The sequence below is a fragment of the Ambystoma mexicanum genome, chromosome 4p (genome assembly GCF_040938575.1).
Source record: "Ambystoma mexicanum isolate Mex_15411 chromosome 4p, UKY_AmexF1_1, whole genome shotgun sequence".
NCBI lineage: Eukaryota > Metazoa > Chordata > Amphibia > Caudata > Ambystomatidae > Ambystoma > Ambystoma mexicanum.
Genome location: NC_090927.1, coordinates 37,698,352 through 37,717,759, shown reverse-complemented (window position 1 = coordinate 37,717,759; position 19,408 = coordinate 37,698,352). Strand labels below are relative to the sequence as shown.

General features: G+C 49.3%; 1 protein-coding gene across 2 annotated transcripts in view; it reads right to left on the bottom strand.

Moving 5' to 3' along the window:
- The window catches only part of LOC138452936 (zinc finger protein 773-like), a 161,321-nt gene that overhangs the window by 72,286 nt on the left and 69,627 nt on the right, over positions 1 to 19,408 (bottom strand). For both annotated transcript variants that reach the window (XM_069605300.1, XM_069605299.1), the window contains one exon: positions 4,747 to 4,857. In XM_069605300.1, the coding sequence (XP_069461401.1) occupies positions 4,747 to 4,857 (111 nt within the window). The remainder of the gene's footprint in view (positions 1 to 4,746; positions 4,858 to 19,408) is intronic.

The window sequence follows — 19,408 nt, the reverse complement described above, 5'->3', positions numbered from 1 at the left end:
GGGAATCCACCCCGTGACACTATGGGTGCCTAGCCACAGAGGCGTAGCCTGGATTGTCCAACATGTGGGGCCTTAAGCTAATCTAGCTGGGCCCACCACAGTGACATTAACATCTGTAAATGCCCACACAATGCTGAAGAGTGGGCATTTACAGATTTTGGGTGGGCCTTGCCCACTCAGGCCCTATGCTCTCTACGCTTCTGCCTAGCCATAAGACTCCTAAGAAAGGGAATCCACCCCATGACGCTATGGGGTGCCTAGCCATAAGACTTCTAAGAAAGGGAATCCACCCCGTGATGCTATGGGGTGCCTAGCTAGAAGACTACTAAGAAAGGGAATCCTCCCCGTGACACTATGGGGTGTCTAGCCATAAGACTACTAAGAAAGGGAATCCACTCCGTGACACTCTGGGGTGCCTAGCCATAAGACTATTAAGAAAGGGAATCCACCCCATAATGCTATGGGGTGCCTAGCCAGAAGACTCCTAAGAAAGGGAATCCACCCCGTGACACTATGGGGTGCCTAGCCAGAAGACGACTAAGAAAGGGAATCCACCCTGTGACGCTATGCGGTGCCTAGCCAGAAGACTCCTAAGAAAGGGAATCCACCCCGTGACACTATGGGGTGCCTAGCCAGAAGACTACTAAGAAAGGGAATCCACCCTGTGACGCTATGCGGTGCCTAGCCAGAAGACTCCTAAGAAAGGGAATCCCCTGTGATACTATGGGGTGCCTAGCCATAAGACTACTAAGAAAGGGAATCCTCCCTGTGACACTATGGGGTGCCTAGGCAGAAGACTCCTAAGAAAGGGAATCCTCCCTGTGATACTATGGGGTGCCTAGCCAGAAGACTCCTAAGAAAGGGAATCCCCTGTGACACTATGGGGTGCCTAGCCATAAGACTACTTAGAAAGGGAATCTTCCCTGTGACACTATGGGGTGCCTAGCCAGAAGACTCCTAAGAAAGCGAATCCTCCCCGTGACACTATGGGGTGCCTAGCCAGAAGACTATTAAGAAAGGGAATCCACCCTGTGACACTATGGGTGCCTAGCCACAGAGGCGTAGCCTGGATTGTCCAACATTTGGGGCCTTAAGCTAATCTAGCTAGGCCCACCACAGTGACATTAACATCTGTAAATGCCCACACAATGCTGCAGAGTGGGCATTTACAGATTTTGGGTGGGCCTTGCCCACTCAGGCCCTATGCTGTCTACACTTGTGCCTAGCCATAAGACTCCTAAGAAAGGGAATCCACCCCATGACGCTATGGGGTGCCTAGCCATAAGACTCCTAAGAAAGGGAATCCACCCCGTGACGCTATGGGGTGCCTAGCCAGAAGACTACTAAGAAAGGGAATCCTCTCCGTGACACTATGGGGTGACTAGCCATAAGACTACTTAGAAAGGGAATCCACCCGGTGACATTATGGGGTGCCTGGCCAGGAGACTACTAAGAAAGGGAATCCACCCCGTGACACTGTGGGGTTCCTAGGCAGAAGACCTCTAAGAAAGGGGATCCACCCGTGACACTATGCGGGGCCTAGCCAGAAGACTACTAAGAAAGGGAAACCACCCTGTGACACTATGGGGTGCCTAGCCATAAGACTACTAAGAAAGGAAATCCTCCCCGTGACACTCTGGGGTGCCTAGCCAGAAGACTCCTAAGAAAGGGAATCCTCCCCGTGACACTATGGGGTGCCTAGCCAGAAGACTACTAAGAAAGGATATCCTCCCTGTGACACTATGGGGTGCCTAGCCATAAGACTACTAAGAAAGGGAATCCTCCCCGTGACACTATGGGGTGCCTAGCCATAAGAACACTAAGAAAGGGAATCCACCACGTGACACTATGGGGTGCCTAGCCAGAAGACTCCTAAGAAAGGGAATCCACCCCGTGACACTATGGGGTGCCTAGCCAGAAGACTCCTAAGAAAGGGAATCCACCCCGTGACACTATGGGATGCCTAGCCAGAAGACTACTAAGAAAAGGAATCCCCCCGTGACACTATGCGGGGCCTAGACAGAAGACTACTAAGAAAGGGAAACCACCCTGTGACACTATGGGCTGCCTAGCCATAAGACTACTAAGAAAGGGAATCCTCCCCGTGACACTATGGGGTGCCTAGCCATAAGAACACTAAGAAAGGGAATCCACCACGTGACACTATGGGGTGCCTAGCCAGAAGACTCCTAAGAAAGGGAATCCTCCCCGTGACACTATGGGGTGCCTAGCCAGAAGACTACTAAGAAAGGATATCCTCCCTGTGACACTATGGGGTGCCTAGCCATAAGACTACTAAGAAAGGGAATCCTCCCGTGACACTATGGGGTGCCTAGCCATAAGAACACTAAGAAAGGGAATCCACCCCGTGACACTATGGGGTGCCTAGCCAGAAGACTCCTAAGAAAGGGAATCCACCCCGTGACACTATGGGGTGCCTAGCCAGAAGACTCCTAAGAAAGGGAATCCACCCCGTGACACTATGGGATGCCTAGCCAGAAGATTACTAAGAAAGGGAATCCCCCCGTGACACTATGGGGTGCCTAGCCAGAAGACTACTAAGAAAGGGAATCGACCCCGTGACACTATGGGGTGCCTAGCCAGAAGACTACTTAGAAAGGGAACCCTCCCCGTGACACTATGGGGTGCCTAGCCATAAGACTACTAAGAAAGGGAATCCATCCCATGACACTATGGGGTGCCTAGCCAGAAGACTCTTAAGAAAGGCAATCCCCCGTGACACTATGGGGTGCCTAGCCAGAAGACTCATAAGAAAGGGAATCCTCCCTGTGACACTATAGGGTGCCTAGCCAGAAGACTCCTAAGAAAGGGAATCCACCCTGTGACACTATGGGGTGCCTAGCCATAAGACTACTAAGAAAGGGAATCCACCCCGTGACACTATGTGGTGCCTAGCCATAAGACTACTAAGAAAGGGAATCTATCCCGTGACACTATGTGGTGCCTAGCCAGAAGACTCCTAAGAAAGGGAATCCCCCGTGACACTATGGGGTGCCTAGCCAGAAGACTACTAAGAAAGGGAATCCGGCCCGTGACACTATGGGGTGGCTAGCCAAAAGACTCCTAAGAAAGGGAATCCACCCCGTGACACTATGGGGTGCCTAGCCAGAATACTCCTAACAAAGGGAATCCACCCTGTGACACTATGGGGTGCCTAGCCAGAAGACTCCTAAGAAAGGGAATCCTCCCCGTGACACTATGGGGTGCATAGCCATAAGACTCCTAAGAAAGGGAATCCTCCCCGTGACACTATGGGGTGCCTAGCCAGAAGAATACTAAGAAAGGGAATCCTCCCTGTGATGCTATGGGGTGCCTAGCCATGAGACTACTAAAAAGGGAATCCCCCGTGACACTATGGGGTGCCTAACCAGAAGACTCCTAAGAAAGGAAATCCCCCTGTGACACTATGGGGTGCCTAGCCATAAGACTACTAAGAAAGGGAATCCCCCGTGACACTATGGGGTGCCTAGCCATAAGATTGCTAAGAAAGGGAATCCACCCCGTGACACTATGGGGTGCGTAGCCATGAGAATACTAAGAAAGGGAATCCCTGTGACACTATGGGGTGCCTAGCCATAAGACTACTAAGAAAGGGAATCCACCCCGGGACACTATGGGGTGCCTAGCCATAAGACTACTAAGAAAGGGAATCCCCCTTTGACACTATGGGGTGCCTAGCCATAAGACTACTAAGAAAAGGAATCCCCCGTGACACTATGGGGTGCCTAGCCATAAGACTACTAAGAAAGGGAATCCACCCCGTGACACTATGGGGTGCATAGCCATAAGACTACTGAGAAAGGGAATCCACCCCGTGACACTATGGGGTGCCTAGCCAGAAGACTAAGAAAGGGAATACACCCTGTGACACTATGGGGTGCCTAGCCAGAAGACTACTAAGAAAGGCAATCCTCCCCGTGACACTATGGGGTGCCTAGCCATAAGACTACTAAGAAAGGGAATCCCCCTGTGACACTATGGGGTGCATAGCCAGAAGACTCCTAAGAAAGGGAATCCACCCCGTGACACTATGGGGTGCCTAGCCAGAAGACTCCTAAGAAAGGGAATCCACCCTGTGACACTATGGGGTGCCTGGCCAGAAGACTTCTAAGAAAGGGAATCCCCCTGTGACACTATGGGGTGCCTAGCCAGAAGACTAATAAGAAAGGGAATCCCCTTTGACACTACGGGGTGCCTAGCCAGAAGACTACTAAGAAAGGGAATTCACCCTGTGACACTATGGGGTTCCTCTTCCTAAGGAGTCCTAAGGACACTTAAGGCAGAGATCAACAATGAAAGCCCCACAGTCTCAGAGAGTCTGTTGCTTAAACCTGGCTGGGAGTAAAGGGGAGTGATACGCCAGCGCCACCTCAGGAAGGAGGAGGACTGTCTGTCTTAAGACCAGCATATAGTGTGTGTTTAGGGGGGGGGGAGTAAACATGGCTTCCGGGGGAGCGTTCCAACGTGTTGGTCATATTTTTGGATAATGGGGGCGAAAAGCAGCACTGGTGAAGGATGGTGTTTACTGAGGGGCCATGAAAAGGCCTGAGGCTGGGGTAACATTCTAGGGTGCATTAGCCAGACTTGGGGTTTCTTAAAAGAGCCCATGCCATTGGACTGGTCAGGATGAGGAAAAGTTAATGTCGCACCGGAAATGTGGGATTCTGGAGGAAGCGATCCGGGACATAGATACACGGTAGCAGATTGGACATGTGTGTTACTCACGGGCGTCATGACAGGGTCCTGGGACTTCCTTTGCTTCTTGGCGCTGTGCGGGGCTGTCACCTTCCTCCTGCTTAATTCTAGTCCTGCAGACAGATGGAGCGGCTGGACGGCCTGTGAAGAAGCAAACAGAGAGACATGGACTCAAGCCCAGGTGTATTCTCACGAGTCACAGTGCGGTGAGTGAATGCACTTTTGCAAAGCAAGTGCGCAGAAAGCTGGGCCTGGGGCCGCCTGCACAGCGTGTCTGTTTACCCTCTCGGCATGCCATGTTACACATGCCCTGAGGGACTGGGAATTAAGACTGCCCTTTTCATTATGAGCTGCCCAGAAACCTCAGAGCTCTTCCCAGTGGAACACGTAGGACACAGGAAGGCCTTTGAGGAACCAGTCTGGTAGTAAGACCCAACTAGTCACTGGGCATTCGCCAACATGACTTTTCGGTTTGCTGAAATGTAAAAGCGTGTTATTTTGGCATCAAAGCAAGCATGTGCGGTCTGGAGGACGTCTTACCCACTAAGCCCTAGCATGGCAAGTAGGGTTTGACCAGCACCGGAAGTTCTCCGGCTGGGCTAGTGTCGACTGTCCTGTGGCTCAGCTCACCAATCCATGATGGAGGATCTAGGACCTCTTTCTGATGGCAGTAACTGTTCCAATCTGTCTGTTCTGCCTGTTGCAAACACGGAGACTCCTCTTATAAGAAGAGGAGACTTTGCAGCATCAGAGACAGTGAATGGGTGTGAAAGAGTTCTCTGGCGCGACTGTGCATTGAGATTACACACCACTGGCGGCTGGTGAATTTTCTAACTGGAGGGGTCATAAATGTTTTCCTCAAATAGAAGGGAGCGACCAAGTATAGCAACCTGATTCGGAGGGTTCTCATCCCGATTTGTTTTTTAAAACAATGGGTACATTGTTGTGAAAATTGTTTGAAAAGCAACACAGTTTGCATGAGGTTTTTGTTTGATAGCACATGGACAATCCCATCTATGCGAGTCACCAACAGCGCACAGGAGCTTTCCTCACACATTCCATGATGCCTTTTCCCACAGCCTGGTCTACCATGCATAGGATCTCACTTCTCTGTTCACTTAAACGGTTTTAGTAGACCAGCGTGCCCTAGACACCACCCCATCCCCTGTCCTACCCATTCCTTCTGAAGATAAGCCCCTTCCGCCCTCACCATGACTACAACAATCTCCTCACAGTGCGGAGTAATAGCCACAAACCTAGATCCACACCCATCCAATATACTCTTACTGCAAATAACAAGCTCATGAGGAGTTCTTACCCACGTTTAGGTATACTGAGATGCAACCTACTTAGATCAACAGTACCCCACCTTACTTTGAGACAGACCACTCTGAAAAGGAATAATGTAAACTGAATCCACTACAGCTTAACAGTAGAAAACAACGGCTCTGGTCGCATACTTTCAACTGCCCAACTCCCGGTGCCCACACCCAAACTAAGACTAACTACACCACCATGACGGAAGATCACACACCCACCCTGCAAAAAAAATCTATCTATAATCCTAGTAAATTGCAGATCATCCCAAACAAGGTAGGTAATTCCAACCTTATACCTGTGTCACACACCCAACCCACTACTAAACTCAAGCTAGCGCTCATCAATGCACGATCCAAAGCTGCCCATGTCACAGAAATACATGATTATATAATTGATCAGGGACTTGATATGCTCATAGTGACGGAAACCTGGCTCCACCAAGCCTCTGGACCTACTCTCACCATTGCCATTCCACCAAATTACACAAATTAGAACTAAATCAGTAGGCGGAGGAGTAGCCATTATCGCTAGAACCCACCGCAAACTAAGAGCATGCCCCATAGATAATCTAGAGGGATATACGAAATTCTACTCACTAAACGTGCTACCAACCATAAAACTACTATTAACTTAGTAACTATATATAACATGGGACCGGAGGCCCTTGGGGGCTGCGGAAGAGAAAACACCAGAACCCAGAGGGAAAGCCTCACCACCTGGAGAAGGGCCGCCCCGTGAAAACGGGGGCGACCGGAAAGATGAAACCAAGACACAAGCCCAATGGCACTGCAACTTAAGGTGATGACGTGGAATGTGAGGGGCATGGGCACGTACCTGAGAAGGAACCGGATCCACTCCTACCTGCGCAGGAAAACGGTGTCAGTAGCGATGCTTCAGGAAACCCACCTCACGGAAGAAACCACGGCCAAATTATCCGAAAGATGGGGAGGGATAGGGAAAGGGCTGCCATACTCCAAATTCGCCAGAGGAGTGTTTACGTGGGTGAGCCCGACTGTGCCCTTCCACCTACTGGGCTATGAAGCCGACAAAGAGGGCAGATACCTAATAATATGGGGTACCATTGAATCCACGCCAGTCTGCCTGGTGAACTCATACTTTCCGCAACACGGAATACCCTCACACCTCGAAATGCTCAGTGCCAAAATGATTCCTCGGAGAGAGAGTGCCTTCAGGTGGCGACTTCAACTCCATCAGGAACGGAGCTGTGGACAGATCAGACCCCCCCCGTCTCTCAAATAACCCTGCATCTAACGCGCTAAACACCGTAATAGAACAGCTCGACCTAGTGGACATCTGGAGGGAACAACACCGCACCGAGAGGTGCTATTCTTATTATTCTGCCCCGCACAAGGTCCACACGAGAATAGACTATCTGTTCATAGATCGTGAGCTGGCTCAACAAGTGGACGACACATTGTACCTAGGCAGAACCATATCCGATCACTCACCGCTGATCATGCAATGGGCTCCTAGAGGACCCAGACCGCCAATCCCGCTATGGAGAATGCCACCCGCAGCACTCACAGACCACGCATTTAAGGAGGAACTTGGTACCAAACTTGAGGAATACCTAGACATTAACACAGGCTCAGTGTCAAGCTGGAGCACACTATGGGAGGCCATGAAGGTTGTAACAAGGAGAGAAGTTATATCAGGTGCTGGTGGCATCCGTAAGCACCTGAGGCTGGAACTGGAGGAACTGGAGAACAAGATCACGCACCTGGAATCCGAAATCAACATCATGTCGGACGCCGAAACAGAACTGAAGGGCACCCGGGAGGAGTGCCTTTTGGCCTGGAATAGACTGTCCAAATTCGACTACACGACCTACATAGCCAGAGCGCACAAAGAAGCAGATAAACCTGGTAGAATGTTGGCCTGGCTATGCAAGCGCAAGTTCCCAAGACACCTCCCAACTGAAATAACTTATGAAAGGGGGATAACCCATAGGACGCAGCAAGACATTAACTCAGCATTTGCGGCCTTCTACTCCAGATTGTACGCCCACGACACCAAAATACCAATGGACGAGATAAAGGCCACACTGGCCGAGATTGAGCTCCCAAGACTGACGGAGGCCCAAAGAGAGTTACTGGACGCGGAAATCACTACAGAGGATGTGACGGACGCAATTAAATCGCTGACCACCTGCAAAACCCCCGGGAGCGATGGGCTTCCGCCAGAATTCTACAAAGCGTTTGAAGCGACCCTTGCCCCGACACTCCACAAGGTGTATATGGAGGCATACGAAAACGGAAACTTACCCAACTCCATGAAAGAGACAATTATCATCCCTATACTCAAACCCAACAAACCTGCCGACAACTGTGAATCATACCGCCCAATCGCCATACTAAACTATGACTGCAAGATCCTGACCACAATCCTGGCTAAGAGGCTGGCGAGGGTGATAGGAACCCTGATTCATGAGGACCAGAATGGTTTTGTGCCAGGACGCAACACCACCGCGAACCTGAGGAGGCTCCAACACATCATGGCAGAGACCTTTGATTGAGACGAGGACCTAGCAGTACTCTCCTTGGATGCTATAAAAGCCTTCGATTCCATCTACTGGGAGTGGCTGATCGAAGCGCTAAAAGATTTCGGCTTTGGCGAGAGCTTTGTAAAGTGGGTCGAGGTATTGTATAATACACCGACAGCGAGAGTGAAGACTGGTAAAACGGTGTCCGAAGCCTGGCCGATATAGCGGGGCACGCGGCAAGGATGCCCGTTATTCCCGATGTTTTACATACTGGGCCTGGAGCCAGTGGCTGCCTATTTCAGGAAACAACACTTCGACGCGGGCATTGGGCTGGGCAGTGATCACGCCATAATATCCATATATGCGGATGACGTCCTCCTGTATCTGAATAACCCCCAGCTCAATGCACAAGTCGCGTTGGACATCCTCGACAACTATGCCCGATACTCTGGGATAACATTTAGCAAACTAAAGTCGTGTGTGTTCCCACTGGCCAGACTCAGGTGTCTGGATAAGCCCGACCTCCCAGATGTTTGGATACAATGGCAACCAGAGCAGTTTAAATACCTGGGAATCGAAATGTGTCATACCCCAGCGCTCACGCACGAACACAACACGAAAAAAGCAGTAAGAGCCCTCTGTAAATCTATGAACTTCTGGTCGAAGTTACCACTGGCAGTAATGGGCAGAGCGGCAATAGTCAAGATGATAGTTCTCCCCCGTTTCTTATATCACTTCACGAATGTATGCTTCTACATCAGACCTCCCTTCTTCAAAAAACTAGACTCTCTAATCAAGGACTTCATATGGGGGTCGTCCAGACACAGGATCTCTTTGCCTACACTCACTCTCCCGTACAAAGAAGGTGGGATACAACTACCGGACCTGCAAAGGTACTACCTAGCCGCGCAGCTCAGCCACACAACGAAATGGCTTTCTGACGACCTGTCAGCTGAAGTGGGGCTCCTGCGACATCCGACCCCTAGCTATTCCCTAAAGAAATGCTTTAGAACCCGACGAAACAAACTTCTGGAGTCCCCATGATTGTTACCTTGGGCAGGCAGATATGGGCCAGAATTGGCTTCCTTCAACAACTGAAACACCCCTACAATCCCAATACCCCCATCCTGGCGGATGTATGCAAAACTCAGGCAGACTTAGCGACAGCTATGAAATGGGAGAGAGCCGGAATCTATACATGGGGAGATCTGTTTGAAGACGGCACGTTCAGGGAATTTGAATCGCTACAAGCTAATGAAGGCATCTCGAACACCCAGTTCCTGTGGTACCACCGCCTCAAACGGACAGCCAGGGCACAGTGGCCTGTCTGGCCAGAAGAACCCCCACCGGACCCCCTCCTTCAGGAGATGTACGATTTAGCAGACGGTTGGAAGCCGGTCTCCCGCTTGTACACCAAACTAAATGATAGACCCAATCCAAAAAGCGCATCCCTGAGACACAAATGGGAATCCGAATTAGGGACCACACTAACTGACAGTGAATGGGAGCGAATACTACTATACCCCAAAGAGGTGTTGAGGAACATTAGATTCAAACAAGTTCAATTGAATGTGCTATACAGAACATACATGACCCCACTAAGAGTTGCCACCTTTAACAAACAAGCACCACCGAACTGCCCCTGGTGCGGAAACGACAAAGCGGACATGATCCACATGTTCTGGACCTGCACCAAAACAGCAAAATTCTGGTCCATGGTGGAACGTACCTGCACCGAAGCGGGACTCACGAGATATGAGTGGAACCCAAAGGAATGCTTACTGGGAGCCCATCCCAGACTCAGCAAACACAAACACCTGGTCAAACTAATGGACCTAGCCTGCATCCTCGCAAAAAGGTCCATATCAATGGCATGGAAATCACCAAGAGGCCCGAGGCACGGACGTTGGCTTAAGGACCTGGAAAAGTGGACGGAGGCAGAGACCAGGGCCTGGCAGGATAGAATCCACTCAAACGATGACGACTCCAACTACACCCTAGACTCATGGAAGGCCCTGGTGAGCGACATCCAATATGCCTCGGACCACAAACCCCCCTGAGCTTTCACCCTTACTAGAGACTTGCCTGTGACTTACCCCCAAGAATGGTCAACCTGAAAACCCAGCCCCCGTGACCTTGGGTGCGCCGCATACCAACCCCTCTCCCCCCGATACAATTACGAACAACATATTGAGCTACGAAGACTGTGGTAGTTAATTAGTTAATTAGTTCTAGTTTGTTTGTTATGTTACCGTTTGATGGTTATGATGTATTTATATAAATGCCAATAAAATACTTTAAAAAAAAAACTTAGTAACTATATATAGAGCACCCAAGAATAACTCTCATCCAGAAGTAGACATACCATTATTCTTAACCCCACTGATCAAGCCAAAAGCAAAAAGTATCATCCTTGGCGATCTGAACCACAGCCAAGATCAGAAAGCAGAAGCCTTACACACCACCCTTAAAGACATGGCGTTCACACAACTGGTGAATGCACCCACCCATCACAAAGGTAGAACGCTGGACTGGGTATTATCCCTCAATACCCCAGTTTCCATAGAGACAATCACCCCATTGCTGTGGACAGATCACCACAGCATTAACCTCTCCATCCCATGTAATGATCCTGATCCACCTAAACCTATCATGGTGTAATCTTACATAACCAGAAATATTTGTACACTATCAGCTGAAAACCTTAACCCAATTCTAAAAGAGACGCTCACAGACAAAATGATTACAAGTGATAACCCATGCTCCCTGGCAAATACGTACCGCAACTGCCTCACAAAAACAATAGATTCCTTACCACAGTGTGTCACCAAATCTAGACGATCGGACAAAAAAACCTTGTTCTGGTTTAATGTGGAATTAGTATCGCTTAGACTAATTAAACGATCCTACGAACATTGCTATACCAAATCTCCTACCCCTGAAATAAGCGAAGCCTTTAACCATGCAAATAAAATCTACAAAGCAGCTATCATTCCGCACAAAGCAAACGCCCTTAATACTAGGATCAGTAATGCATCACCAGACTCTAGAGAACTATTTGGAATCCTAAAAGAGTTGGAAAACCCCATGCCGATCATTAACCTCGTTAAACCAAGTAAAGATTGGTGCACAACCATTCAAGACGCTCTCGCCGCCAAAATCCAATTGCTGCAAAGTAAAATCACCACCAAAAGGAAAACACTAGCAGAAGAATATCCTCTAGCGGAACCTAATTCCAACCCTATAGTATGCAACATTCCAGTTTTCCATTTCTCTCCAGTCTCCCAAGACGTAGTGTTTAACTCTATAACTAAACTAAAGGCATCGTACTGCAAAGGGGACAATTTCCAAGCGCATTTAGTCAAATTATGTGCACCCACACTCACCCCTAACATCGCTAATTTTGTCAATGCATCCTTCAGTTCCAATCTGGTCCCAGCAACCATCAAAGTAGCCTGGATCACGGCATTACAATAAAAGCCCTCGCTGGACCCACTAATCCCAACGAACTATAGGCCCATAACCACAGTCCCATTCCTAAAAATCATCGACTAAATAGCATATACCCAAATACAAACCCATCTTGAACAGAACAAACTTCTAGGAGACAGACAATCTGGGTTCAGACCAAATCACAGTACCGAAACCGCTCTCACCGACCTCAAAATACAAATAGACACCATTAGAGACTCAGGAAAATTGGCCATACTGCTGCTGCTGGATTTATCAGCAGCGTTTGACCTTGTAGACCATGACAAACTCTGTGACACTCTAATGAAAGACTTCAGCTTCTCCACTGATGCCATCCTCTGGATTAAATCCTTTCTAGCTGAACAAACCTCTAGAGTCGCCATTGGGAAGGAGACGGCTGACCCTATAGCGGTACCCATCATGCCTATCCCCTACCCTGTATAATGCCTACACCAAACTTCTTTTCTCAGCACTAGACAATATGAGTGTCATCTACACAAATTTCGCATATGACCCCCAGATCCTTATCCCCATCACCAGGGTCTACACTCAAGACATTCAGACCATTAATAATATCTACGCCATCATTCAAAACTGGATGCCAATAAATAGTCTCTGTCTCAGTGCTGAGAAAACTGAAGTCCTCATCATAGGTTCCCAAGCTAGACTAGCCTCTCTCCACACAGACTACACACGCATCAATATCGACGGAACATTGATACCAGTCCTCAAGCAGGTCAAAACGCTTGTGTATATCTAGATGCCAACCTCACTATGGGTAAACATATCTCAGCCCTCTCTTCATCCACAGCATACACGGACAAACTCATTGCTTTGAGCCGGAAATTCCTAACACCCACCAACTGCATAACGCCAGCCAGAGCATTGATATTAACTAAGCTCGACTACTGTAACGTCCTTCTTTTAGGAACCTCCAGTGCTAATATCAGCAAACTACAACAGTTGCAAAATAAACCTCTTAGAGCAGCATTAGGTATAAAGAAATCAGACCATATTTCTGATATAAGGCAAGAAAATCATTGGCTACTCATCAAATCGAGAATTATTTTCAAAACACTATGTGTTGTATATAAATGTCTCACCAACAAAGCCCCCAGCTACCTTCACAATGCTATCAAGAAAAAAATGACTAACAGAGTACTCAGATCAAACAATAAGGCACTATCGTCCATTGCTACCGACATTAGAGAATGTTGGCTGGGGTGCTCTGCCATATAGAGGGTAGGAGTACAGATAACGCCCCCCCTCCAGTCTTTACACGGACAAACAGAACAAATACATCTACACTCAGTCTTTGTGTGGAATCCCTTACTCCCTTTGCCAACATACTTTGCGGCACCCTGACATTCCATTCTGCTTCTCTTTCATCACCAATAGCCTTACAATAGGCCCCAACCTCATTTGGCACCACAAGGAGCCTGATGTTAACCTTATTAGCTACCAAAGGCAGAAGCTCTCTGGGATTCACCAGGCCCACATCAAGGTGATCAACAGTTGGCTGGCCAGTTACCAGTCCATTCTGAGAGCCTACATCTATCCTTGTGAGAACCATTTTTTCTCCAACACTCTGCTCTCCAACACCTGCAGCCACTCCTGGATAGTAGACAGACAGTCAAAGATGAGAGAAGGAGAAGAGGTGGAGGAAGGGAGCCTGAAAATGAGCTGAGTGTCATCTGCATAGCACTGAAACCTGGGACAGAGAGTGGCAATGCGGTCAGCAAGAAGTGCAAGTTATTGGTTGAACAGCCAGGGTGAGAGATTAGACCCCTGTGGGACACCACCGGTAAAGATAGAGATAGAGGAGAGGAAGGACCCAAGTTGGACCTGCGGGTCTATCAAAGAGGAAAGACGTCAGCCACGCCAGAGCCTGACCAGTGATACCCAGGTTATCACGGAGACGGTTGAGCAGGATGGCATGGTTGACCGTGTCAAAGGCAGAAGAGAGATCAAGTAAGATGAGGACATGGGGGTGTTGGAATCAAGGTTGGAGAGCAGGTCTTCACGGATGTTCAGGAGAGCAGTTTCCATGCTCCTGGTAGCTCTGAAGCCAGACTGATGGTCATGAAGACAACCAACAAATTCAGTGTGAAGATTAAGCTGGGAGATAGCCAGCTTTTCGGGGAGTTTGCCCAGGAAAGAAGTGATGGATATTGGGCGATAGTTAGCCGGGCAGGAAGGGTCAGCAGGCGGTGTCTTAAGAAGAGGGTGCACAAGGGAGTGCTTCAGAGGGGAAGGGAAGACTCCAGTGGCAAAGTAGTAGTTGAATAAGTCAGCCAGAGCAGGAGCCAGGGTGTCAATGTGGTCCTTGATGGTTTTGGAGGAACAGGGGTGAACATCTTTTGACAAGACTTTCATAGATCAGACTTGTCTAGAAACCTTGTCTGGGAAGAACAGGGGAAAGGCAGAGAAGGAGAGAGGAGAGGTGGCCAAAGAAGGGCTAGAGGAAGAGCAGTAAGTAGCGGGAGGAGGAGGAGAAGAAGAGAGAGAGGACAGGATGTCCTGAGTTTTAGAGATCAAATGAGAAGCCAGGGCCGTGCAGAAGGCCTGGGAGGAGACAGGAGAGGTAGAGACTGCAGCAAGATTGGCCAGCTCCTTGCACATTATAAAGAGTTTGGCCGAGTTGTTTGATACTGCAGAGACGCAGGCTTTGATGTGGGCTCTCTTCTTGGTGCGGACAGAAAGCCGGTTTTGCCTTTGGAGCAGGCGACAGGCCAGTTTGTCAGAGGGTGTACCGGAAGCACATAATTTCCTCTCGGCTACCCTGTACTTGCGTTTTAAGGGTGACGAGGTCTGAGTTGTCCCACGGGTTGCACTTTGCTGTGGGCTTCAAGCGGATCCTCATGACAGGGGCAAGTACATGGAGAGTATCAGATATAGCAGAGTAGAGCATGGAAAGGGCTGTGTCAGGGTGAGAGTCAGCCAGGGGGTCAGGGGGGTAAGAAGGTGGCAGCAAAAGCCTCAACTGACACACTTTTCATGTGTCAGATAACCGAGAAGGTAGGTGGCAGTGCTGGAATAAGCTTGGCCTGAGGAGTATAGAGGGTGAGCTGGGAGGAACGGAGAAAGTGATCACTCTAGGAGAGAGGAGTGGTGAGAGGGATAGAAAGGGGAAGGTCAGGAGAGATCAGAACATCCAGAGTGTGCCCTGCAGAGTGAGTTGGGCCAGAGGGGAGAATAGAGAGTGATAGAGAGTTCCAGAGGTCGCGCAAGAGTCCAGAGGAAGGACAGGAAGCATCCAGGTGGATGTTACAGTCTCCAAGAAGGAGGAGTTGAATGGTAAAGACCGGAGAGGTCCGCCCACTAAAAGAGGAAGGAGGATATCTGACCAGGTGGCCGATAAATGGTAGCCACAGTAAGGGAATGACCAGGAGAGAGAGAGCATGTAGATGAGGCATTCGAAAGATGAGTAGGCCTGCATAGGAATGACAGAGGCAAGAATCCACTCAGGGAAGATCAGGGCTACACCCCCTCCGGAACGGTTGGATCTGGGCGTGGAGAGGATCTTGTAGCCATCAGGGAGGAGAGTGTCAAAGCTTGTGACAGAGCTCGCTGTGAACCATGTCTCGTGAGACTGAGGAAATTGCGGTCAAGTTCCTCCAGGAGGTGGTAGATGTCAGAGAAGTGTTTGACAGCTGAGCAAGAGTTTAGAGTGGTAATATGGAGAAGGATGCCGTCCTTGAAAGACTTTCGGTGAGGGGTACAAATCAGAGGTATGCCCTGCGGCGGTGTAGAAGAAGACTGAGGGGGGGCAGAAGAGGAAGGAGGAGAGGGCAAGGTAGCCAAGGAGGAGACAGTGGGGGAGGTGAGGAAGCCTTGGAGGGGAGCGAGGGGACAGCAGGAGAAGAAAGGAAATTGATGAGGCACCGGAAGAATCTATCGAAGGGGAGCAGATTTACTTGAGGCCTTGGACCAAGACAGTTTCATTCAAGTAAACATTGATGATGACTGTAGAGGAGTGGAAGGAGGCCAGGAGGGCCTCTCACCAGGTGCCACCATTAATGGGGGAGGAAGAGAAAAGAGAGAGCACAGAGACCATATGGAGAGGGAACTATAAAGAGGATGTCGGTGAGAGTTTCCTTGGAGGAGGCACTGGTGTAGGTATCAGCGATAGGGAGGCCTGGGTTGCAGACCAGGGTGTCCTTTTTAAACTTCTTCCTACCAGATTTAGTGAGGAGAGCAGGATAGTCGATAGAGAAGCAGTTAGAAAGGATAGGAGAGACAGAGAGCACCATAGAGTAGGTAGGGAGAGGAGAGAAGAGGAACGGTGTCGGGGGGGTGGGGAGAACACTAGGGAAGGACACAGGGAGGGGCCCAAGCAGACACGACAGAGAGAGACATGACAATAGTAGACAATTGGACAAGATGACAGGAGCTTAGATAATGGTAGACAAGTTTGCTAGATGAATGCTTTGCTAGGAGGCAGAACCACAGAACGGCTCTACTTCACAATGTAATTTAAATAACGGAGGAAAAACACACACAGGTCTGAGAGTCCTGTAAAGTGGTGTAAAGGTCTAGGTTTACAATGCAATTTTAAATACTTTCACAATGCAATTTCAATAACGGGGGAAAACAAAACTAAGTTTGAGAGTCCTGTAAATTGGGGAAAATGCCTAGGTTTCACAATGCAACTCCATGGCAGTCTATTCTTTTCCCTCAGGTAACTCCATGGCACTCTATTTGCTTCCCTCAGGTAACTCCATGGCAATCTATTCTCTTCCCTTCTGTAACTCCATGGCACTTTATTCTCTTTCCTTAGGTAACGCTATGAAAGTCTATTCTTTGCCCTCAGGTAACTCCATGACAATCAATTCTCGTCCCTCAAGTAATTCCAGGACAATCTATTCTCTTCCCTCAGGTAACTCCATGGCACTTTATTCTCTTCGCTTAGGTAACCCCATGGCAGTCTACTCTCTATCCTCAGGCTCTTACCTGAGGTAACTGGCAGTCTATTCTCCTACCTCAGGTAACTCCATGGCAGTCAATTCCCTTCCCTCAGGTACCTGCTTGGCAGTCTATTATCTTCCCTCCTGTAACCCCATGGGACTCTATTCGCTTCCCTCCTGTAACTCCATGGCAGTCTATTCTCTTCCCTCAGGTAACTCCATGGCACTCACTTCTCTTCCCTCAGGTAACTCCATGGCAGTCTATTCTCTTCCCTCAGGTAACTCCATGGCACTCACTCCTCTACCCTCAGGTAACTCCACGGCAGTCTATTCTCTTCCCGCAGGTAACTCCATGGCACTCACTTCTCTTCCCTCAGGTAACTCCATGGCAGTCTATTCTCTTCCCTCCTGTAGCCCCATGGCAGTCTATTCTCTTCCTTCTTGTAGCCCCATGCCAGTCTATTCTCTTCCCTCCTGTAACTCCATGGCAGTCTATTCTCTCCCCTCAGGTAACTCCATGGCACTCACCTCTCTTCCCTCAGGTAACTCCACGGCAGTCTATTCTCTTCCCTCAGGTAACTCCATGGCACTCACTTCTCTTCCCTCAGGTAACTCCATGGCAGTCTATTCTCTTCCCTCCTGTAGCCCCATGGCAGTCTATTCTCTTCCTTCCTGTAGCCCCATGGCAGACTATTCTCTTCCCTAAGGTAACCCCATGGCAGTCTATTTTCTCCCCTCAGGTAACCCCATGGCAGTCTATTCTCTTCCCTCATGTAACCCCATGGCAGTCTATTCTCTTCCCTCCTGTAGCCCCATGGCAGTCTATTCTCTCCCCTCAGGTAACTCCATGGCAGTCTATTCTCTTCCCTCAGGTAAATCCATGGCAGTCTATTCTCTTCCCTCCTGCAGCACCATGGCAGTCTATTCTCTCCCCTCAGATAACTCCATGGCAATCAATTCTCTTCCCTCCTGCAGACCCATGGCAGTCTATTCTCTCCCCTCAGGTAACTCCATGGCAGTCTATTCTGTTCTCTCCTGTAGCCCCATGGCAGTCTATTCTCTTCCCTCCTGTAGCCCCATGGCAGTCTATTCTCTTTCCTCCTGTAGCCCCATGGCAGTCTATTCTCTCCCCTCAGGTAACTCCATGGCAGTCTATTCTCTTCCCTCCTGCAGCCCCATGGCAGTCTATTCTCTCCCCTCAGGTAACTCCATGGCAGTCTATTCTCTTCCCTCCTGTAGCCCCATGGCAGTCTATACTCTTCCCTCCTGTAGCCCCATGGCCGTATATTCTCTTGTCTCCTGTAGCCCCATGGCAGTCTATTCTCTTCCCTCCTGTAGCCACATGGCAGTCTATTCTCTTCCCTCCTGCAGCCCCATGGCAGTCTATTATCTTCCCTCTGGTAACTCCATGGCACTCACTTCACTCCCCTCAGGTAACTTCATGGCAGTCTATTCTCTTCCCTCCAGTAACACCATGGCAGTCTATTCTATCCCCTCAGGTAACTCCATGACAGTCTATTATCTTCCCTCTGGTAACTCCATGGCAGTCTATTCTCCTCCCTCCAGTAACACCATGGCAGTCTATTCTATCCCCTCAGGTAACTCCACGGCAGTCTATTCTATCCCCTCAGGTAACTACATGGCAGTCTATTCTTGTCCCTTTGATAGCTCCCTGGTAGTCTACTCATTTCTCCTTGGTTTCTCAATTGCAGTCTATTCTTTTCCCTCAGGTCGCTGGCAGTCTATTCTCTTCACTCAGGCAACCTCATAGCAGTCTATTCTCTCCCCTCAGGTACCTCCATGGCACTCAATTATCTTCTCTCAGGTAAGTACATAGCACTCCCATTCTCGTCTCTCAAGTAACTCCATAGTAGTCTATTCTCTTCCCTTAGGTAAGTACATGGCAGTCTATTATCTTCCCGTCCCTAACACCATGGTAGTCTATTCTCTTCCTGCAGGCAACCCATGGCAGTCCATGTTCTCCCCTCAGGTAACTCCATGGCAGTCTATTCTCTTCCCTCATGTAACCCCATGGCAGTCTATTCTCTTCCTTCCTGTAGCCCCATGGCAGTCTATTCTCTTCCCTCAGGTAACCCCATGGCAGTCTATTCTCTCCCCTCAGGTAACTCCATGGCAGTCTATTCTCTTCCCTCAAGTAACCCCATCGCAGTCTATTATCTTCCTTCCTGTAGCCCCATGGCAGTCTATTCTCTTCCCTCAGGTAACCCCATGGCAGTCTATTCTCTCCCCCCAGGTAACTCCATGCCAGTCTATTCTCTTGCCTCATGTAACCCCATGGCAGTCTATTCTCTTCCCTCATGCAACCCCATGGAAGTCTATTCCCTCCCCTCAGGTAACTCCATGGCAGTCTATTCTCTTCCCTCAGGTAACCCCATGGCAGTCTATTCTCTCCCCTCAGGTAACTACATGCCAGTCTATTCTCTTCCCTCATGTAACCCCATAGCAGTCTATTCTCTTCCTTCCTGTAGCC